The 22,315-nt window shown below is 43.7% G+C and overlaps 1 protein-coding gene across 1 annotated transcript in view; it reads left to right on the top strand.

The window, feature by feature from the left end:
* The first annotated feature begins 4,532 nt into the window (after positions 1 to 4,532).
* The window catches only part of LOC126298441 (titin-like), a 171,230-nt gene continuing 153,447 nt past the window's right edge, over positions 4,533 to 22,315 (top strand). The window contains exon 1 of the mRNA XM_049989769.1: positions 4,533 to 12,201. Coding sequence (XP_049845726.1) covers positions 5,727 to 12,201 — 6,475 coding nt within the window. The 5' untranslated portion in view covers positions 4,533 to 5,726. The remainder of the gene's footprint in view (positions 12,202 to 22,315) is intronic.

Here is a 22,315-nt window from a genome sequence, read left to right on the forward strand (position 1 = left end):
TCCCGTAGTCTCAAGCTCTGAGTTTTTCACCTGCCTTTCAGATCCTATATCGCCTAAGACGATTTCTTTTAGCGTCTCACACAATACAGTTTTTAACGGAACACAGGCCACCTTCCTACATGTCTGCTTTCTGGATACGGGGTACTGCGATTTCTGTGTTTTATACCAGCTCGGTGATGCCTCTGAGCATCATGAAGTTCATGCCACTCTGGTCCTTCAAAATTTAACTTCCCTGCCGTGAGTAAAACTAAAAAAGGCCCCTCAGGCTGCAGAAAATAATAATTCACCCGCACCATAAAAAAAGGAAAAGAAGTAATTAGCAGTGCAGTGGTGAGTACTGTCTGCGGTTTTCATGCAGCATTAAGGAATCGACTGTGTTGGCCACTGAGATGTGCATATTATATTATAAAATAGGTGATATGACAGTTAGTGCATAAACTGCCAGTAACAAAGAGAACACGTAGGTGAAAGTAGACCAGTAGCTCCAGGTTTTCCGAGTGCTGGATTTGTCTGATGCTTCAAGAGCGTCGTAGAAGAATGTGGAGAGCGTGGAGATATTCAGGTGTAAATGCAGGTCTGAGGCATACAGTTTCGAGGGTTCACCAGAGAGGTGGGTGAGTAATGTTTTGGGCTAGTATCCTGTTTGAATGAGGTGGGTATATGCTACATAGGTATATTAGAAAGCAGCCTGCTGGAGACTCTAGAACTGAAGTTATTGCACTGATACGAACATACGAAAATTACGGTTCTCCAAAGGACACCTCGTGCTCGCTTTGACAGAAATATCCAAGTGAGGAGAAGAAGCTGACACCCTCGTGACAGCTTATAGAAGCAGATCCTCACACACGGTATGAAGGCCAGGGGTGTTGCCGTAAGAGTGTGACAAGCTTCAGTAGCAGTGTCTGGATCACCTTGTTAAAGTTCGACGAAGGAGTAGCCACGCATGCTGAAATGCACGGAACGGGATGTGACAGTTGATTTTGCATATGTGTAAAGATCAACTTCGAACATACTACCTTTATTAACGTTATTGTTTTGTTTTTTCTTTTACAGTAGTCTTATCATTTAGGTTAATAAGATACATTTTTCATTTCGTACGTCCCTTGACTCAAAACCTACACATATGCAGTTAGCGCAAAATGAAAAAAAAAGAAATTCAACAGTTTAAATAGATCGTTGAGCCAATGCAGATCGGTGGCAAAGTGCACTTGGCGTGTGTTGTTCTGCGTCTCCCACGACCAACTGCACAAGGCGATTGTTACGTTTGTATGGCAGCGCACCATTGTTGCCACAGGTGAAAGCAACTATAGCGTTCAGTCGGTGTTTCGGCGGCGTTTTACATTTCGCGTTCGAAATCTGGAAACGATGCTGCCAGGTACCAGGGAGTTGCTCACCGAAATACATAGAGGCTTGGAAACTGGGTAAAAATGCTTCGATCAGCGACAGATGCTGGGTGGTCTCGCGTCATAATTCATCAGCTCCTGCTCGGCCTAATGCGTCATAGCCATCTGACAGAGTAGTGGAAATATAGTCGACTTGGTGTAGTGGAGGCAGTGGAGTTTTTACCAGCGAAGAAGGCCTGAAGTTGCGAAAAATGTTTATATGTGATAAGCCTCTGGGCATAACTGGAAATGCCAACTGTTTTCAGTTACTATTGAGGACATAGAAAATGACATACCAAACTAAAAATAAAGAAAAAAGTAAAAATTAAACAAAAACAGCGAAGCAGTTATTCGACTTCTCATTAAGAAAATAGTTAGGCTAGACGAAATCCCATTATACATACTAAAATTTATAGAAGAAAGATTTGATACAGCCTCTCATAAAATACTAATTTATGTGACAGGCTGTTATCCTCAAACAGTACTTATTGTTCACTTTTATTACATTACCGGAGACGACCAACGCAAGTAACTGCAAATATCATATACTCCTCAGTTCAATGAGTTATAGATTAAAAATAGTGAAACTAGCAAAGTATCAAATAGGCGAATAGGCAAAGGAATGACAAGAGGATAAATACAAGGCTGTTGAAGTGTATAAGTAGGGGAAAGGTAGGTACCACCTACAGGAAAATTACAGACACCTTTGGGAAAAAGAGTAGCACCATATGAGTATCAAGATATTAAATGGCAAGCCAGTATTAAGCATAGAAGGGAAAGCGGAAAGGTGGAAAAATTGTACGACGTTGAGCCAAAACATCATGACCACCTGCTTAATTAATTGTTTTGCTGTCTGTCTTTGGAATGACATACATCACTGGTTAGCGCATATCTGAAATCCGACAGTTTGTTGGCAGGTTTTCGGAGGTACGTGGCATTAGGTGTCTACGCACAGGACGTGTAATTAGCTTTAATGACGAGCTGCTGATTTGAGTAGGTGGTGTTGGCGCCGGATAGCGACCCAGATGGGTTCCATAGGATTTACATCAGGCGAATTTGGTCACAGAGACATCAACATGAGTTCACAATACTCCTCAAACCATTTTAGCACTGTTCTGGTTCCCAGACACTGACAACTGTGCTGCTAGATGATGACATCGCCGTCAGGGAAGACGTCAAGCATGAAGGGATGCAAATGGTTCGCAGCTGTCACCGTGTCTTCGATTACTACTGCAGGCCACACCAAGCATAGGAGAATGTCTCCCGTAGCACAATTCCGCTCCCACCAGCCTGCTTCCGTAGAGCACTGAACGTTTCGAGCCACCGCTTACCTTGACAACGGCGTTTGTGGAGACGACCAGTGATTTAGTGATTCATCTGAAGAGCCGACAATTTTCCATTGGTCGACAGTCGAATCCAAATGGTCCCGTGCCCACTGCAATCGTAATTGACGGTGTCGTTGTGGCAAAATGTGAACACGTAGGGTTGGTCTGCTGCAGACTTCCATGTTCAACAACGTATGATGAACGGTGTGCTCCTAAACACTTATGCGTGCACCAGCATTGTACTCCTTCACCAGAGATCACCATCTATCCTACTTTACAGAGCAGACAGGTCTCCAAACCCCACGTTTTGTGAAGTGTCGTGGACGTCTAACCATATATCACCTAGTGGTAGTTTTACTGTCCTACCTCTTTCCGTAGATGCTCACAACAGTAGCACGTATACATTCAACCAGCTCCGCCGTTTCAGAGATACTCGTTCACGGGCTCTGCGTAATAATAATCTGCCCTGTTTCAAAGTGGTTTATTTCAGTGGCTTTCCCCATTTGCAGCCATGTCTTCGCTAGGGTGATTCGCCGTCCGTGTCTGCTCCGTTTATGTACATCTGTTAAAACGTCAAGTGGCCGCAACGCCACCAGGGAGCATCCGACGTCGCGCTGTGAAGTTGTCAGAATGTTTTGTTTTATCATTTTATAGAGGGGCTCTGCCAGGGGAGTGAACATTAAAGCGATATTGTAGAAAGGGAGAAGGAAGTACATGAAGATGACAAGGGAGACATAATACTGCGAGAAGAATTTGGCCGATCAGTGAAAATTCTAAGAGGAAGCAAGGCTTTAGAATGCACGAAATTTACTTTCAGAATGATTGAGATTCTTGGGAGAGAGAGCCATGACAAAATATTTCCACTCGATGTGCAACATACATGACGCAGACGAAATACTTTAGACTTGCAGAATAATGTAATAAGTCCAATTTCAAAGAAAACATGTGCTGACATGTGTAAACACTACCGAATCATCACTTTAATAAGTCATTGTGTCAAGCCGGCCGGTGTGGCCGAGCGGTTCTAGGTGCTTCAGTCTGGAACCGCGCGACCGCTACTGTCAGAGGTTGGAATCCTGCCTCGGACATGGATGTGTGTGATGTCCTTAGGTTAGTTAGGTTTAAGTAGTTCTAAGTTCTAGGGGACTGATGACCTCAGAAGTTAAGTCCCATACTGCTCAGAGCCATTTTGAACCCACATTGATTAAAGGAAAATTATTTTCATTGAAGTGAGATTTCAAGACACGCTTTAATATCCCATGAAAGTGTATTATTTGACTGAAATAGAAAGCGCAACAAACTATAGCTCTGTTTCTGTGAGTACCAGATTTGTCAGCATACACATACACAAGACTAGAAAAATAACTGCGAAATATAACCGGTTGAGAGTGTCACGGGAAACGTAGTTGCAGCTGACATGAACGAAGTATCACAACTTCACAATAATGAAGGAAGCTGATCAAAGCAAAAAAGACTTTGATTTATGCGAGATGAATCAAAAGTCATACGCCTCACAGTTGCAGTAAAAAGGTGTGCCAGCGACTCAACTGATAAGAGGAACAGCGAATTTCTGTTTAGTGCAATAGTTTACTAAGTGTAAGATGTAATCTAAGTGCAGATATTTCAAACTTTGTCCTGTAGGTAATGTACAGAAACATTATTTATATTTTGAGGAAAAGGGAATTGTGCGAAAGAAACTGATTCGAAGATGTTTATTTAAATATATTTTTGCTTCGAAATATCGACGTTTCGAAAATTCAAGTAATGTTCATACGTTCACAGTTAATTCTTTGCATTACTGTAACGTCCAGCAGATTCCAAATTAAGAAAGTAAATTTAAATTCAAACTGGTCTGTGACACAGTATAATTATTGGAAAAATTTCAGAATAATAGACCTTGTTTTATTTCAGCCTTTTGCTAGCTTTTCTTTGTGGACACATTTAGCTTATTTTGATTTGGAGATTGAGCAACACTGCCAATCGTACGTAAAACTACAACCGATTGGATCGATTGTTTTCATTTGGTTGCTCCCTTAGACTAGTTGCAAGTAAAAATGTGTATGAGTAATCCAACCGAATCGATTGTTTTCCAACAACCGAATGAGTCAATTGTTTTCATTCGATTGTTCCCATCACTAGCAGTGCGGTGTGGGGCCCCTGAATGCGCGGTGACCGTAGCATACGCTACGTGCACAAATCGCTCCCGAGTCTATTCTTTACCCTTAGAGGGGAAGGTTCTTCCTTTGGGGATGACCGATGTCGATGAAACTCGTAGCGTGCGGAAGGTGCAACAGCAGGAAGGTGGGCGTGTTTGGCAGCAGCTGGCTGTCACTATCAGCGGAGCAGCTTCTATTTTTGTGGAGCGGGCTTTTTGCCGTGTCCGTGCAGAATCCGTGCCGGTGCCCGTGGCCGTGCGACTGTCGCGAGTGGCGCCTCGTGAGCGGCCGCGGTTAATAAGAGGGCGTCTTTTGTAATTGGGCAGGTCTGCGCAGCAGTATATTTAGCCGCGCGGCGCGGCGCGGCGCGGCGGGAGGGGCAGGGCGTGCGCCGCCAGGTCCCCGCGGCAGCAGCCAGTGCTTTCTACGCGACCGAGCCGCGCGCCGCCCGCCGACCGACGACCGACGACCGCCTAGCGGCTCTCGCGCCGCTGTCCGTACTTCCGCGCGTTGCCGACCGCGAGTCGTACCGTCCGGGGAGAGAAGTCCGTCGCAATACGCTGCCCGTTCAGCGGCGGCAAGCAGCCAGTGATTCCGGACATTGGGGACGTTAAAACATGGCGTGACGTAGTGCGAGTGACCTGCTGTCGACTGTGTTCGAAATAGCGCTACGATGGCGTGTGCGTGAAATAATAGTGTGTACACTAAGAGTGTGTGGACTCGTCAGGTAGAGACACAGCGGTGAAGGAAACTCGGCGACAGCTAGCGGCCAGCGATTGCTGGAGACGACCGGACGTTGTTCGCCCCCTGCTTCTCGGCGTCCAATGCGCTGCAGACTCGCGAGCTGTTGAGGTCGCGGCGCGATGCTGCCGTCGTACTCGGACGTGGGGCTGTACCTGCCCGGCGGGTGGGGCGTGTCGCGGCCCGTGCGCTACACGCCGGTGCTGCGCCGCTACTCGCCGCTGCGCATCCCGTGCCCAAGGCGCTTCATCGCGCCGCGGCCCATCTTCATCGACACGGCCGACATCGATGTGGTGACCCCACCGGTGCGGCGCACGGGCGCCCCGCGAGAGATCCGGCGCGACCGTTCCATCGTGCGCATCCACACCGCGCGCCCCAAGGAGGTGCGCAAGAAGACCCCGGGTGAGCGCCTCGTCGAGAAGTTCCTCATCCGCGAGAAGGCGCCCGCGCAAGCGCAGCCCAAGACGGAGCCGGTCGAGGCGGCGGCGACGCCGGCACCTGTGCCACCACCGCCGCCGCCGTTGCCGCCGTTACCTGACGATGCCGCCATCGCCAAAATATCCGAGGCGGCGGCCTTAGATGTGCTGCTGTACGAGGAGGAGATGACGTTGCGAGATAAGCCTGCGACGACCAAGCGCAAGTCGTCTGCGTCGTCGTCCTCCGCTGCGCCTTCGTCGCGCAAGTCCAGCAAGAAGGAAATAGTCGAGGATGGCGCGCCACGCAAGGGATCGCTCCTGAAGCGGCGCAACACGGTAAAGCTGCGTCGGAGCTCCATAGACTTGGACCCGGAGTCGGTGCCGGGCTCCCGTAGGAGTTCCGTTGTGGACCTGCCGGGGCTCGGTCTGGAACCCGTCGTCGAAGAGGGTGGAGACCTCCCGGCGGCCGGAGCCACTCGCACGCTGCCACCACTCAAGTTCGTCGTCGACGAAATTTCCATCGAGCAGTCGCCGGCGTCGCCCAAGAAGTTCCGGTACGAGGTCATCGTCGAAGATCCGGAGAGCGCCGAGCCGCGCGAGGAGAAGCCGGATGCCGCTCGCGAGGAGGCGAAGGTAAAGGTCAAGTCGAAAGGCAAAGTGGTGAAGAAGAAGAAAGTTGCAGACGGCGCTAAAACGATACCTAATGAAAACGAATCATTCCAGAAAGAACATAGTAAGTCGGCGGCCGTCGGACTTGCTCTTTGTAGTGGCGATAGTAATGTAAGTGTCGCGTGTTCGCCAGCTCCTAGTGGTGCGCCCGCTCGTGAAGAAAAGACTTGTAGCGCTACCGTTCTCAGTGATGGAGTGCTGTGTAAGGATAAAGTTCCTGTTACGTCTGAATCTCCACAGACGTCCCCCTCCGCGGATTCTGCTCTGCAGCAGTCCCGTACATTAGAAAAGACAGCCGTTTCCCCCGTTCCTAGTTCCGAAACCGAAAGCCGAGAAGTCCCTTCTATTGCTGAGGGACGTAAGACCGGTGTTGTCGGTAAGGTCGTGAAAAAGGTACCGAAGGTAAAGCAGCCCGAAACAACCTCTTTGACCTCCACTGTTGGTGCTGCACAGAAAACAACAGCCTCAAGTGCGGCTGGTGATGATATTGTTACGAGTAATGCAGCTCTCGATAAAAACCAAATACCTTCACCGTCGTTGGACGCCATCGTACCGAATTTACGCCAAGTCTCTAATGAGAAAGACAACTCGTTAACAACGATTCCGTCAGATTCAGCGTCACCACTGCCCAAGGATCAGAAGTGGCCGAAAGACGAAATTACAGTAAAATGTGCTTCAACTGAGTCGGCCTCTTCTACAAAGACATCTGATACAGATGTTAAGAAGCAACCGTCGCTTGGTACTCCGATACCAGAAACGAACTCTAAACCTACAGCTAAATGTTCTGAAACTACAAATACGCGTGATTCTCTCGAGCAAGTTTCACTGAAATCAACGAAACTTAAAAAACCTCCACATTCCCCTACAGATGCCGTTTCTAAAGGCATGAAGCAGAAATCCCCACCGGGAAATGAAGTTGGAATCAGTAACCGGCGCCTTATCAAACACGAAGACAAATCACAGAGTACTTTGCAAAGTGAAAATGCCAAAGAAAAACAGACTGGCAATAATAGCGAGATTTTTATAAATGATGGGAAGGATGTTCAGTGCACGACTCCATCTTCTAAAACACCCGCCGAACCAGTCGCCGTGAACAGCAGTGACGGTAAATCCGGAAATTTGAAATCAACATCAGAAGTTTGTGATCAAAATGCGGCGAAAAACGCGGTTAAAGTTGAGTTACAGTCTCCGGTTCCTAGAGAACCAGCTCCCACGGCCATACATGGATTAAAGAATACAAAAGACATGGTTAATGATGAATTGGCTAATGTAAAGACACATTTAGCTCAAACGGTAAAATTAGATACAAATTTGAAAACAATGACGGCTTCGGAAAAATATAAAGCGTCATCGGCTGGTAGCAAAGCCACGGAAGCCCAAGAACGTAACGTCGACACTAAGGAAACTGAAGCTCTAAAATCTGACAGTGGTACGACCGTCGAAAATAAAAATACGAAACTCATCACCGGGCCTATGCTCAAAAAAGAAATGCAAACGGAAAAACGCGAAACAAAACTGACTGAAAAAGATTTAACGAGAGATAAGACTGACAAAAATATTACGAAAGACACTTCCAGTATTTCCCCTAGTGTTCCGAAGAAGCCTCCAGAAGTATTGAAGAAAAAAGTGGCACACGATCCAAAGAAAGTTATGAAGCCACTTAAACCGGGCGCAGACGAGCCTTCTGTTGGCGACAAGCCGGCGCCAGCAGTTGTGGCGAGTAAGCAGAAGACGCCAGAGATTGTGACTAGCGTAGCAACTGCAAATACTGATCCACCCAAGGAGAATAAAGACAATAACACACAGAAAGAGGAGTCGGGGGAAGACATTAATTTTTGGGCCTTAATTAAAGGGGCGGAAGAGGCATATATTCCTCCGAGAACGTTATTTAGAACGAATTCCGAACCGAATAAAAGAAAGGAAGCAGGTCACGAAGAGTTGCAGAGGAAGAATTCTGTTCATAAACAGAACGAGACCTCTGTTATGCCTAGCAATGGCATGCAGACTGCATCGTCACTAGGGAAACTTACAGCAGAAAAGCAGCCAGAAAAAGCGACAGACATTCTCTCTCCCACGGAACTGAAAAAAATAAAATTTACTAAGTTGAAGAGTAACGATAACAATGAAAAGAAAGGTCGAGCACTGAAAAAATCGGAAAATATCACTCCAGAAAAGACAAGTAAAATTCCTGTAACAGATAATAAACAGCCACCAACTCAAACGGCTGTCGTTTCCCAGGAAAACGTCTCAGAAAATTTAAGCGATGCTACTCCGAAACCGAATGGCGGAGAAACTCTGCAACACGGTACCGGTGTAGCCTTAGGTCCTTCTGGAGACAAACAAATACCGGAAATTAAAGTTGCGTTGCCTAGTACACAAGAAATATGGAAAAGTGAAGAAGCATCCCCTAACTCAGGTGTCAACGACAGTGGTCTCGATCAAAATCGGAATCTGAGTGCAAAGAACGTATTAATTGGCAAAGTAGACAAGCAGAGGGACGAAAAGCAGACAGGTTTAAAACTGCCAGGGAAGCCGCCCCTCAAACTCATTTCGAAACACAAGTCAGACTCGAAATTAATTCTGCCAAGTGCTGATGAGAGTGACGATAAATCAGATAAGCTCAAGACACCACCGAGTGCTGGGATCATCGACAAGCCTCCCAGAACACCGCTGCAGGACAAACGTATGGCAAACTTGGTGCCTCCTAAGAAAAATCAGAGATACCGCACTAAATCTGCGTCGGACGATGCCGGTACTACAGTGCCAGAGTCGTTACCGCAGAAAGAGAAAGCGTTTACCGAAAAGCCACCCATTATTCCTCGCAAATCCAAAAAAGGCTCGTCAGAAGCTGGCGACGGAAGGCTCCTAGATGGGGTTACATCTGCTGCGAATTGCGGTGAAACTGTGCCTCCATCCACACCACCTGCGGCCGCTGAAAGTACCACTGGCGACGCAACCAAAACTGAAGTTTCTCTGACTGCTAGTGATGGGGCCCCAGGAGACCAAGACAACTCAAAACACAGAACACAAGAAGTTTCTGCGAGCTCTGGAGAGCAAGGTGACGTAAAGGCTGCAGCAAGAACAGAAAAACTACGACCGACGCCTCCTGTCTCGACAGGAATAGCTGGTGAGCCGCTAGCGAAGGTGATTCCAAAATTGCAACTAAAACCGCTAAAGAAAGTAATAAAACCTTCTAAAACCACAGATCTTTCTCAGATAGATACAGGTCCAGCTTCTAAAGTTTCCGACGTGCTGAAACCGCGAAGTGCAAGTCCGAACCTCGGTAAAGATGCACCTGAATATCTGAGGGACACGAGGCCACAACTCGACGATCTAACGGATGCCAAAAGTAAAACGGAAGTAAGTTCGAACGAAGATGTCACTAATGATAAGGGACGACTAAATGACCTGGGAAAACCAAGTGGTGTTATTGGCGATACGCATAAAAAGGACAAATGTAGCAATAAAGAACTGGAAGTAAGTGAAGTCTTAGAAAAGGCGAAGAACACTGATAACGAGGCTTCCGGATATCTGCAGAAGGCTAAAGGTGTCAAGAAAGTGCCTGCTAAAATGGAAACTAAACCCTATGGTAAAGATGATGTCTCGGCTGGCAGATTAAAACAGCAATTCTCGGAAGCACTGAACGATGACAGCAGTAAACTGTGTGAAGCATCGGGAATAAAAGTTGTAGACGAAGTGATCGATCTAGGGCAGCAGCTACAGAAGGCATCAGAAAAGACAAATGATGTTTCTAAAGTGGTTCCCGGAAGTTTGGAGCCACCGAAGATCACACAAGCTAAGAAAGTGCCGTCTAAAGCTGAATCTAAATCTGATTTGAGGGAGATTGTAACCGATGAGAAACTGAAGCAGACAGCAACAGAAACAATGAAAGATAAAAGTGATTTGCTGCAACAGAAGACTTCTGAGACGTTTAACAATAAAAGGGACAAAATACAGGAACCTTCCGGAAAGAAGGAAATTGAAGAAAGCGTAAGGTTAGGGCTGAAACCAAAGAAGTTGTTGGAGAAGACAGAAAAGACTAAGAAAGAGGTTCCTGACGATCTGGAGCAACCGAAGGCACCTCAAGCTGAGACACCTGCTGAGAAGGCGCCTGCTAAAAATGAAACTAAACTCGATTTGAAAGAGACATCTACGGGTGGTAAATTGGAACGAAAGTCTCCTGAAACGTTGAATAATAAAACTGAAGGGCTATCTGAAACTTCAGCAAAGAAGGAAAAGGATGAAAGCGCTAATGTGAAGCTAAAGATAAAGAAAGCTGCAGAAAAGTCAAAGATTACCCCTGAACGTTTGGAGGACGCAAAAGCACAACCTCCTGCGGCGGCCAAAAAGTTCCTGGTGAAAACCGACAAAAAACTCGACTCAAAAGAAAATGTAGCACTCCATAAATTAAAAGATAAAACACCGGAAAAACTGGCTGATAAAGCAGATGAACTGCCAAAGAAGACAGAACTGAATGAAAACAGCAAAGAAATGAAGGATAAGGAACAACAGAAAGATAGTAAAGCAGAAAAAATACCAGATATTTCAGTTAACGAACCAAAGGACACTGAAAAGCAACAAAATATTACCACAATCAGTAAAACGATGCAATCGTTAACAGAGGCAGAAAAATCACTGCCAGATAAAGGACGAGGCACCGAAAGTGTACCAGGATCTACAGACATTTATACGCAGGTCACCATCGGTTTACCGCCAAGGCCAAAGAAGGTCCAGAAAGCGAAAGATATCAAATCGACAACGCCACACCAGGGAGAGCAACCAGATCTGGAAAAAGAGAAGAAAGGAGAAAGTCAGGAGCAACTTTCATCTAAGGAGACTGCCAAACAAGTGGACAACATTGAAGCACAGAAGCTTCCTAAAGAGCAAGTGCCAAAAGACGGTGCAAAACCTGCGCAGAAGGTTGTCATGAAGAAGAAAGTACAGAAGGATAAGATGCTCTCTGACAGTCCTTCGCCGCCTGACACTCTGGAGCAACGTTCTGTAGCTCTTAATGTTCCCCCTCTACCAGTGCAGGAAAATCGAGCGTCTTCGAAGGAAACAACTACTGTTACTTCACCGACCAAACAGCAGCTGACGCCAGTAGAAACATCTACGGATAAAGTTTTGACGCCAGACATAATAATTCAGCCGGAACAATCGCAGAAAGAGCCTAAAAGCACAGATGAACACGAACATAAGGAAGAGAAGAAGCTAGAGGCAGCGACATCTGAGGACGCGTCTAAGCTTTCCCCAAAAAGTGCTGCCTCAAAGCCGCGACAAAAATCGTCAGAAAAGAAAAGTGCGACACCAGAAAGTGACAAAATAGAAGAATCTGAACAGCCCAATGAAGAACAGGCGCTCCTCGTTGACGACGAAGACCGACGGAAAAATGAAGCAGATACTGTCGTCCCATCGGATTCCGAGGATGAGACGCATAGCGTCAAAGAAGACGAGGCATCCACGCCGCGCTCTAGCACCTCATCTGATGATTCGGGCTTCGATAGTCTACCAGGTATGTCGACAGAGGCCATTTTTCATCTAAATTCCAATGAAAACAGCTGCGTTTGGTTGTAGGCATGCGCCGATGTGTTAGGGCATTCATGGGTAATGTATTTTAGTGACATTGCTTGACATTTTACACTAAAAAATTATAAGATAAGTTACGTAACGTTTGGATTTCCGTTTGCTAAAAGGCGTAATTTTATAAGACACTGTTGTTTCCAGTTAAGAAGCATACCTATGAAACAGAAGTTTCTGTTAGGTAATTAAGCGGGAAAAAGAAGACGAAATTTGAAAGCTCGTGGACCACAGCGTCACAATAGCAACCGTAGTTACATAAACCTCTAATAAATGCGAACGGAAAATTTTCTGACTCTGTTATTATTATTACACTTAAAACAACTTCTTTCTTCACTGGTGAAGACTCATCAGTCGAATCTGGAATTAGTACGTTCTTCACGCTAAAATATTTTAATAGTGGTTGTATGAAACAATACATTTATCACTTCCTTAAAAAAAACTAGCATTTCGTTTCCACCTAGCACTCATCAGTAAAACGAAGATACTTTGTTCTACGTATTCCTCTTGCACGTTACAGATAAAATCCGAAATCAGTGGCCGGTAAACTCAACATTTAGCCTAGATCCTCTACGCACGTTTTCGTGCTCAGTAACCCTCATATGGGCTAGTGTTCTACTTCTCCCTGAAATAGAGGTTTCAGAAGTAGCCTGATTGCATGAATAAAGACGACACCATCTTTTCGTAACAACAGGGAGTTACGGTTAAAATAGCACTCCCAGTTAGGACCTACTGTGATGATCGAGAATGGTCATCTAGCTAATGAGACGTGAATCCATGCATAGCAGACACAAAAAGTAGGATTTCATCATGGCATGGTTTATAAAAGTCCCTCGAAAGTTAAATGGGAACAAATGTCAGAGCTGTTACGCATTTCATAGAACTTATTTTTGATCTCTGCACATTGGTGCTCTGTATCATTCCTTGGCCCCACCGGGTGATATCCGGCAAACACGACAGTTCGAACATCAACTGCGATCTGCTGATATGATCTTTATTCATACACTTTATCACGAGTCTATTCCTGTGGTGTGGACAATAGCCTTGCTAGTAAATATCATGTCTGCTGGTCAAAATATCAGCAAGCAATAAAAATAAATGTAGTCCACAGCATTCATACTGATTTCTGAAACAGGCATCAGTCCAATAGAACATAAGATGAATGTCTCAGATGACATATTACCACCACTTTCTGTATAGGTACAGCTGTGCAAGTGTTCTGAAAAGATGGATCCTGATGCGACGGTTGACTTGCTGAAACAGATAAGGCGATCACTCCGACAAAACGTCTTTATTCCATTCTTCCATGGTTGTCACAATGCTGCAGCGCCCCCTGTCACTGATAAATTCCGACATCGTTGACTCGACAACAGCTCGTCCATTGTGAAGTCTAGCATTCACTGGTGTGGGAATAGCCATGTACTCTGAAAGATTTGAGCTGTTAGAAGAGATGTCAGTTGTTTCGCAGTTAGAGAATACGTGAAAGAAGCATAGATAGTAGCTGCGGTCTGTCATTCGCGCACTTTCAGGAGATGCAATTGGCAGCAGCTCGCGAACATCCGAAGGGCATTGCGAGTTCCGATAGTGATGAATAAGGAGCGGCAAAAAAGTTCCTTTTCGTTCTGAATTAATTTTGGATTTTAACCGAAGGTACTTAAAATAGCATCCAGTTTACAAAAAATTCTTAATTTATTCTTAAACCTATAATCACAATCTTTCGTTAATGATTTTATTTGCTTTTAAAGGTGTAACTAAGGGCGTGATCCATGTTCACACTATTTTAAATGTTAATGACGTTTAGTGTTACTACAAAATACAACTGAAAGTTACCTAACGTAATACATAACAATATAGGCCTGCCACGGCTTGTGTCATGTAACATCAAAAATCCTTACTTTGTGCTCTCAGGGCTGTTAATGCTTCGTTATAGCAGTGGAAGACTTTATTTCATACCATTACATTTTATTTCCTTATGTGATGTTCTATATACTTGGGCGCATTTGAAACACTTTCCCAAACTTGTTATTTCTTTGCCTCGAGAGCTGCTCTTCGAAAGTAAATTTACAGATATACGCTTGATCCAGAGGAAGTTGCTAGCTTCTTGAGGTACAACTTCATTATTCACTTGGTATGTTACCTACCTTATTGTATGCGATTCTTCCCCATAAGCAATTCTAGTCTTACTCTCAACTTACCACGAATATGGTAACGCAAATTTATTTGAACATACAAATTTTGACTCTTTGTAGCTAGCATCTATTTGCATGCATAAATACTAAAGGCCGCTTTTCTGGCTTTGATACCAGGCCTTTGTTGCATTTTCAGACGCTTAGTATTCTTTTCAAAATAAACGAAGGTGAAAAGAAACTTTCCTGCAAACTTCTTCACGCAGTCCAAGCATATTAAACAGCTGATGATACAGAGCTTTTCATTGCGACTCGTAGGACTCCGTCTGGTATTTTCATGTTCGCTAAGGTTAAAAAATGGATTAACAGTATGACAGTAACACCATTGTGTTTAAACAATCTCCTGTGTCAACCTGAAGGTTTTCAGGTGTTTGCTAAGGCAATTGTTTTTACAATCAGTTTCTTTCCCAGAAATCTTTCCAAAGTTTTCCTATGAATTGAACCCGATCACGCGCTCTCCCGCTGTCAGATTTAGTGTTGCCAGTGCGGATGTTATTGTTTCACATTGTCTCTCGTACGCGGTATAAAAAATGTGACAGACTGTAGAGGAACAGGATGGAGGCAACTCTTTAATATTGCAGTATTTTTTCGGCTTCCATACCTCAACCGCTAAAGTGGAACCCTTATAGGATCACTTTGCTGTCCCATATTCCTGTCTGTGCGAATGTTAAGACCCCTGTTTCTCAGAAACGTCTAGATGTATCTAGCTGGCCGCGCGGTATTAGCCGAGCGGTCTTAGTCGCTGCAGTCATGGACTGTGCGGCTGGTCCCGGCGGAGGTTCGAGTCTTCCCTCGGGCATGGATATGTGTGTTTGTCCTTAGGGTAGTTTTTGGTTAAGTAGTGTGTAAGCTTAGGGACTGCTGACCTTAGCAGTTAAGTCCCATAAGATTTCACACACATTTGAACATTTTTTTCATGTATCTTGCTGAAATTTGTCACACCCTAAGGTCTACTGTCACTTGGCGGTGAAACAATTTAAACTCCTAAGTCATTTCAAAAAAGATGCTGCCATTTGTAGCACATATTTTGATACTAGGTAATTCGCTCCTCATAACCTTTAGGTGAACCGTTTATATAAAATTATTAAGCTTGTACGGAACCCTCAGTCCCGCTCGCACTTCTCTCTCTCTCTCTCTCTCTCTCTCTCTCTCTCTCTCTCTCTCTCTATCTCTATCTTTTTGTTGTTGTTGCGTTTCAGGTGGCATTGAACTTCGGTTAGATCCTCGAAACTTATCGCACCACTTCACATTTGTCTGTAATACACGCAATCTGTTCATTATGATATACTATGTACTGTTGTACGATAAATTATTTCTCTATTCTTACTGTCATGTAGCCGACAAGCAGAAATTTGTTCATCAGTTGACAGTAAATAACTGTACTTTGTCCCGTGGAGGAACTCTGGTCCCTTCAATGGTACATTTGTAGGTAAGTGTATAGTACTAATGACAAATGATACTTGCAACTGGTAGCGATGTTTGCCGCTAGCCCACGAGTTAAAGCATGGCTGGCCGCTGTTTTTGTACACACCTCCTCGGTGTCTGCACTGTAAACAATGGGAGAGGCTGACCTACGGAGGCGCACATGGGCGCGCATTGTCGGGCACAAGAGCTGGCCGATCCTGCCTCCCATAGCGCCCAGGGAAAGGAAAAAAATAGTGTTATCAAGTGTTTTTCTTTCAAGAAAATTATGTGAAAGTCGGTACTACGCAGGTTTGTAACAGGACTGGAACTGGAACTTCTTTATGGCTACTTACAAGTTACCATTCGTCACCCAAAATGTTAAAAGTACCCCTTATATGCAGTTTTAGTCTGCCCCGCAACAACTATCATATGGGCGCCATTGGTACACAACAAAAAATTTCGAAACCCGACAGGATGGTCGTTAACACTGGTTTGATGTACCTGCCCAGGTATAAACGTAGCACTGTGTGCCAGTGGTAGAACTGACTTTGAGAACTCAGCAGAAATTGTATGAAACATGTTTCAATGATAAGGAAGAACGGAGTCTTTCATCTAACAGCCCTTCCATCGTATAAAGTCAACAATATGACGGAGGAACAGTCATTTGGAAATCAGTGTTGACTTTTATAGAAAACCCCTCTCTTTCATTTTTTTCCTTTTCCCTTGCTCCCCAAGTGTCCAATAAATAATGATTAAAACGATGTATGTAGTGTAATTTATACGGTACGCATTGGGTATGTTCTGTAGGCATTCTTTCTTTAAATAATATACTGCCAAACTTTCCAGAAATGCACAGTCTTCTTGGAAATGCTTTCGTAAGGTATTGTTAAGATGGTGAAAGTTAATTTAGCGCTTACCAACTAGTCCGTAGTAAACACGGTTTTGAACATGTGCCATCTATGTCGACAGGCTGACTTCAGACCAGCACGTTAGATCACAGCTGCACGGCTCCGTCTTTCAAAGCTGCAGCCTCCTACAGGAAGGCTAAGGAATTTTATCTTACTTTCTGCCAAAAATGTGTAGATGTCTGAACTGGACGAAAATTAGATAATCCAAATAAAGAGCTCTCTAGAAGAAATCTGTTTTGTTAACATCACTGTCATTATAATTTAAGGTAGAAGTTGTTCTTCTAAATTCCAGTAAGTAGTTCATAAAATTAACTGCCTATTCTTCTAATTTTGGCTCCTAGACGATGAATTTGTTCACATGTGTAAAAGTTCGTGCAGCAGTCTCTGCTTACACGAAAATTAAACAATACTTCTACGTAAGTTATTCGTGGTGTGCAAAACAGAACTCTCTCCATTTGCGTTTTCTTTACACACAAGTAAAAAATAGTCAACTGACTCTTATTTGCATCATCAGTGAACAATAACGAATTCAGGAATTCTTTTTTGTAGGCGCAATTCAACAGTTTCAATAAAGACGAAATAGTTCACTGGTCGACGGCCGGATGTCAGTGTCCGACGGTAGCAATATTTCGGCAAGCGACCACGTAACTATTATCAGGTGCGCAGTTCATCAGCGCAACTAGTGATGGCACAATGGTCCCTTGCTGAGATGATGTACCCACGGGACGCTAATATCCAGCTGTCCACCCGTGAATTATTTCGTCATGACGTACGCCGGGCGAAACTGAAGAATCACAGCTTCAATAAATCTTTCATCATTTTTCGGTAGTACATCCAGGATATTATTATTATTATTATTATTATTATTATTGTTCCGTTTTTTCGGGTGACATTTTAACAGCCATTCTCAAGATGAGTTACTTGCGTCAGATATCATACTCCTTTAATAAAAGTTACGCACTGGGTTACACACTTCACAGCTGTACTTTTTTTTTTAATTTAAAAATTGTTTTAGGTCTCGTTCTGACCATCTTAGTTCTATAAATAACCTGCAAAAAAGAACAACATAACGAAAATATAAAATCGCTATTTCTCTCACTGCAGTCAATAACCAACTAACTTACAGACCATTAGTTTCAGAAATATGCCGTCCCAACTGCTTCTGACAGCGTCCTAAAGACTATAGCAGTAAAATACATATACAATTACTAATAAAATTTGTAGTACGTGCCAGTTACATTGAAAGTTAAGAGTAGCCATTCTGTCGTACGTTTATTCTGCATTTGTTTTTGCGCCATACCAGATTGATGGTGTTCACAAAGTGCAAACCAAGAACAGTCATGTATTTTTTTCTTTACAACTATTTAACTTGATGGACTGGAAACCGTTATTGATAATGCTGTGGCGTACAAGAAGAATCTGATGTGTTTGATTGTTAATGACGGATTACTTTTACAATGTGTCTCTTTTAGTGTCTCGACATATGTTGAATTTTTCCCTTTAAACACGCTTCACTTTCATTGTTAGACTTATCACTCTTCCTTCCAAGGTAGCCGCAGCTATATTATAACCCATCTGTAATTGTGTCTTTCGCGGATCACTGCATCGTGTTTCGTATCTGGTGCTTATTTTAATTACAAGTGCTTCTCGTAATGTGTCCTTCGTCATGCTCTGCACAGTGGTTTGTAGAGTATATAATGTAAATGTAGAAGTAGATGTAGATGTAGATTCGAAAACGGGAAGAGGAGGACAATTACAGTGGACCTTTTCTTCCCAAGCAGCTTCCTTTCCCTTGCATAGTTGTGACGTATCGACTGACATCTGAGAACTCACAACTTCTAATTGCTATTTAACATTTCCTACAATTGTCTTCTATTTTGTTCATTTTCATACGAAAGAATTTGTGTAGCAAGCCCAAGTGATTTTCACATTGTTTAGTACTAATTATGTCATATTTCATGAATGTTACTGAAATGGCATCGGCAACAGCGGTCTTACAACAAGCTCGTAATTACAGTGTGTTAATTTATAGAGACTTACAAGTACGCGTGGGCAAGAGATCGTATTTAAAGCTGTGCTCGCGGTATTTCCAGAGCCAGGTGTTAATTGTCGTGGCACTGAAACAAAATACCGTAACGTTAATTTCACAGGGGCTACGGCTTTGTGGGCGTATTTGATGGATTTCTCTCTCCCGTGTTGTTCATCAATTCGCTATGTGAAGTGGAAGGCGCAGCATTTCCAAAGATAAATAAAAATTCCAAATTATCATGTTGTTCCTCTTTGTAATCATAGTAGCTGGCCACTGTGACCGAGCGGTTCTAGGCACTTCAGTCCGGAACCACGCTGCTGCTACGGTCGCAGGTTCGAATCCTGTCTCGGGCATGGATGTCCTTCGGTTAGTTAGGTTTAAGAAGTTCCAAGTCTAGGAGACTGATGACCTCAGATGTTAAGTCCCACAGTGCTTAGAACCATTTTTTGTAATCATAGTACGTTGTAATACTATACTTAGCAGTAGATTTGGCCGGTGGCACATCCAGACTAATATAACCGAATCGAATTTATGATATCTTATAAATCAAAGAACGTTAGTTGTAGCTTCTGCATGGATAGCTGATGTTAGTAATTTTCAGAGTTGCTCCGCAGTTTGAAATGTCAGTTCATTCTTTCCGTGATAATGTTGTTTTCGCCATGGTATAGTAAAAGTATTTTCTGTATGCTAAATATTTTTTATTTCTCATGTATGTAATACTTTGAAAATTTTACTATGTTCCTTTGTACCATGAGTTAGTAAATATTATAACAGAGATTACCATGTAACATAATGGTTTGAAACCCAGTCCACGTGACATCACGAGTGAAATGGCGCGTTGTAACATTCAGACATTACTCAGTACACAGATATCTCAGTCGTAGACTACACCCATTCTGTTTCATGAACAGGTTCTGCAGGTTCCAAAGATTGTTGTTCTATTTAAGTTATCATAAGAATCGAAGTTCAGTTTTCCTGCAGAAGTGACTTCAGTGGCGAAACTTAGCGTTTCAACACCAAACACGCACTTTAGTGAGATTGGATAGGCTTATCGAGTGATGAAGTTATTTCCTAGGAACATATAAACCACGTATTCCGAACGGTTCATTGTTTCAGTTACGAAAATCCTTTGATAGAGTGTCTAACCAGAATGTCTATCACTTCGTGGGTCTTTGTTGCATCTGTGATTGATGTTACTGGTAAGCGTTTCATACAGAAAACTTTGCAAAAAGACTTACGGAACTTTTAGAGTGTTCCTCAGACATGAGGAGGCTGTTTATACAGTACTATCTAAGAACACACGCACCTCTGTAAGTACCAATGTATAAATTATTGGTATCCAGTAATGGGGTCTTCCCTACATTGCGTTACTCTGTGGCGGCCCCTTCAAATGAAAAGCACTAGTAGATATATAAACCGATTTGTGAACACATGGCAACTATCTGTTTTCTATCCAGAATGAATGTTTCACTCCGCAGCGGAGTGTACGCAGTTTTGAAACTTTCTTAAAGATTAAAAGTGTGTGCTTCAGTATAGAGTGTTGATCCACCTGTTGCGCGTTAAACGTCAGCGATGGCGTGCCGAAAAGTAACACCTCCAAATATTTTTATGTGAACACTCTCAAAGGTGTTTTATTTAAAAAGTTTTACTAACATTCTACATCTTTATTCTTCATGTCTACATATTTATTCATCAACATGTCACCCTGCCTACGATCACATTTCTCCCAACGAGACACCAGTTTGTTGACACAGTGACTGTAGAATGTTTGACTTTGTTGCCGGAGCCACAACCTCAACTCTGCTTGTACCGCTTCATCATTATCAATAAGAAGTCCTCGGCAGTTTTCTTTATGTTTTGGAAACAGATGAAAATCGAATGGGGCCAATTCGGGAGTGTGTGGATGATGATCGATGACAGTGAGCCCAAGGCGTCGTAATATTGCAGATGTCGCAACTCTCGTGTGTGGTCCGGCATTGTCATGCTGAAGGAGAGTGTGGTCCGTGTGTGGACGAACTCTTCTAACTCGTGCTTGCAGTTAGGAACTCGATTACAGCACGCTTTTTCTCGCCCACCGTCGTAGTTACGTTACACACCGTCATGTTAGATGCAGCAAATCTGAGCCCTCCAGTGGCAGAAGGCTGCTACTTCCGTGAGCGAAGCCGGAAAGTCGGCCGAGTAATATTTTTTGTTTTTAATTTGTTGGCTTTTTAGGACGTACCATACAGCCATCACAAGGGTGAAATGTTAATCATGACGATACGGACGTCAGGGCAAGACAACACCCAGATCCTGCACAGAGAAAATTTCCGTCCCGGCTGGGAATCGAACCCGGAACCCTTCGGTTGACCGAGTAATATGCATGCCATGTAATACCTCAGTCTATATTGAGGACAGAATAAAAAATCGGAGGCATTACTTACCAACACGTCCACGTACATTTCCTTTGGACTTGGAAATTATTACTTATCAGCACGCTCTCGTACATTTCATTTGGACTTAGAATTTATAAGTATTTCGATTATGGCAGGAGCAGAGCTGTACCGGGCGGGATGGCGAAATAGGCCCTTGCCAAGGGCGCAGGCACAGACTCAGGGGGGGAAAAACTAAGAAATCGGCTTACGAGTTAACTGGGTAGAGAGATGTGAGTTTTTCCCTTCTATTGTTTTCCTATCTTTTTCCTACGACCACAGCCATTCCCGTGGACGGTAATTGTAAACTTACGTTGTTGACACAGTTTCATTTCTGCAATGTCATTTCGTGGAAGTAGCGCCGTAAAGGAGCGACTACTATCGAACACACGTCTACCGTAATAGCCGGCCGCGGTGGTCTAGCGGTTCTAGGCGCTCAGTCCGGAACCGCGCGACTGCTACGGTCGCAGGTTCGAATCCTGCCTCGGGCGTGGATGTGTGTGATGTCCTTAGGTTAGTTAGGTTTAAGCAGTTCTAAGTTCTAGGGGACTAATGACCACAGCAGTTGAGTCCCATAGTGCTCAGAGCCATTTGAACCATTTTTTGTAGCATGGGTATTTATACAGTAAAGTTAGTTACCAGAACAGCCGAATTCAAGTTCAGGGTGAAAGAGTTGGTGAAGAGCATTGACTCGCCTTCCATTTGGATATCTTAAAGAGTCTCTTTTTAAAAACAGAGATGTTTATGTGAACATGAATATGTCTTTGAGAATATGTATGACAACGCCAGTGGCTGCAGCATCTTGTGAAGGCAGTTACAGCAAATTGAAGATGATAAAAACTACTTAAGGTCGAGTATGCGAATGAGGAAACTATCAGATTTAGCCATCTTATCAATAGGATACGACATAGCTGCTTAACTTGGCTTTAATGACATAATCAGTGAGTTTGCTCCGCTCAGATAAAGGAAATTGACAGCAAAATTATAATAAATATGCAGCTCCTCCAGAGGTATATTTTCTCAACTCTTAAATACAGCCATTTTCCTTTTATTCCTAAATAACAAATTATATGGAGAAAATAGGGAATGTTCTTTATTATCCACAATACTA

The sequence above is a fragment of the Schistocerca gregaria genome, chromosome X (assembly GCF_023897955.1).
Source record: "Schistocerca gregaria isolate iqSchGreg1 chromosome X, iqSchGreg1.2, whole genome shotgun sequence".
NCBI lineage: Eukaryota > Metazoa > Arthropoda > Insecta > Orthoptera > Acrididae > Schistocerca > Schistocerca gregaria.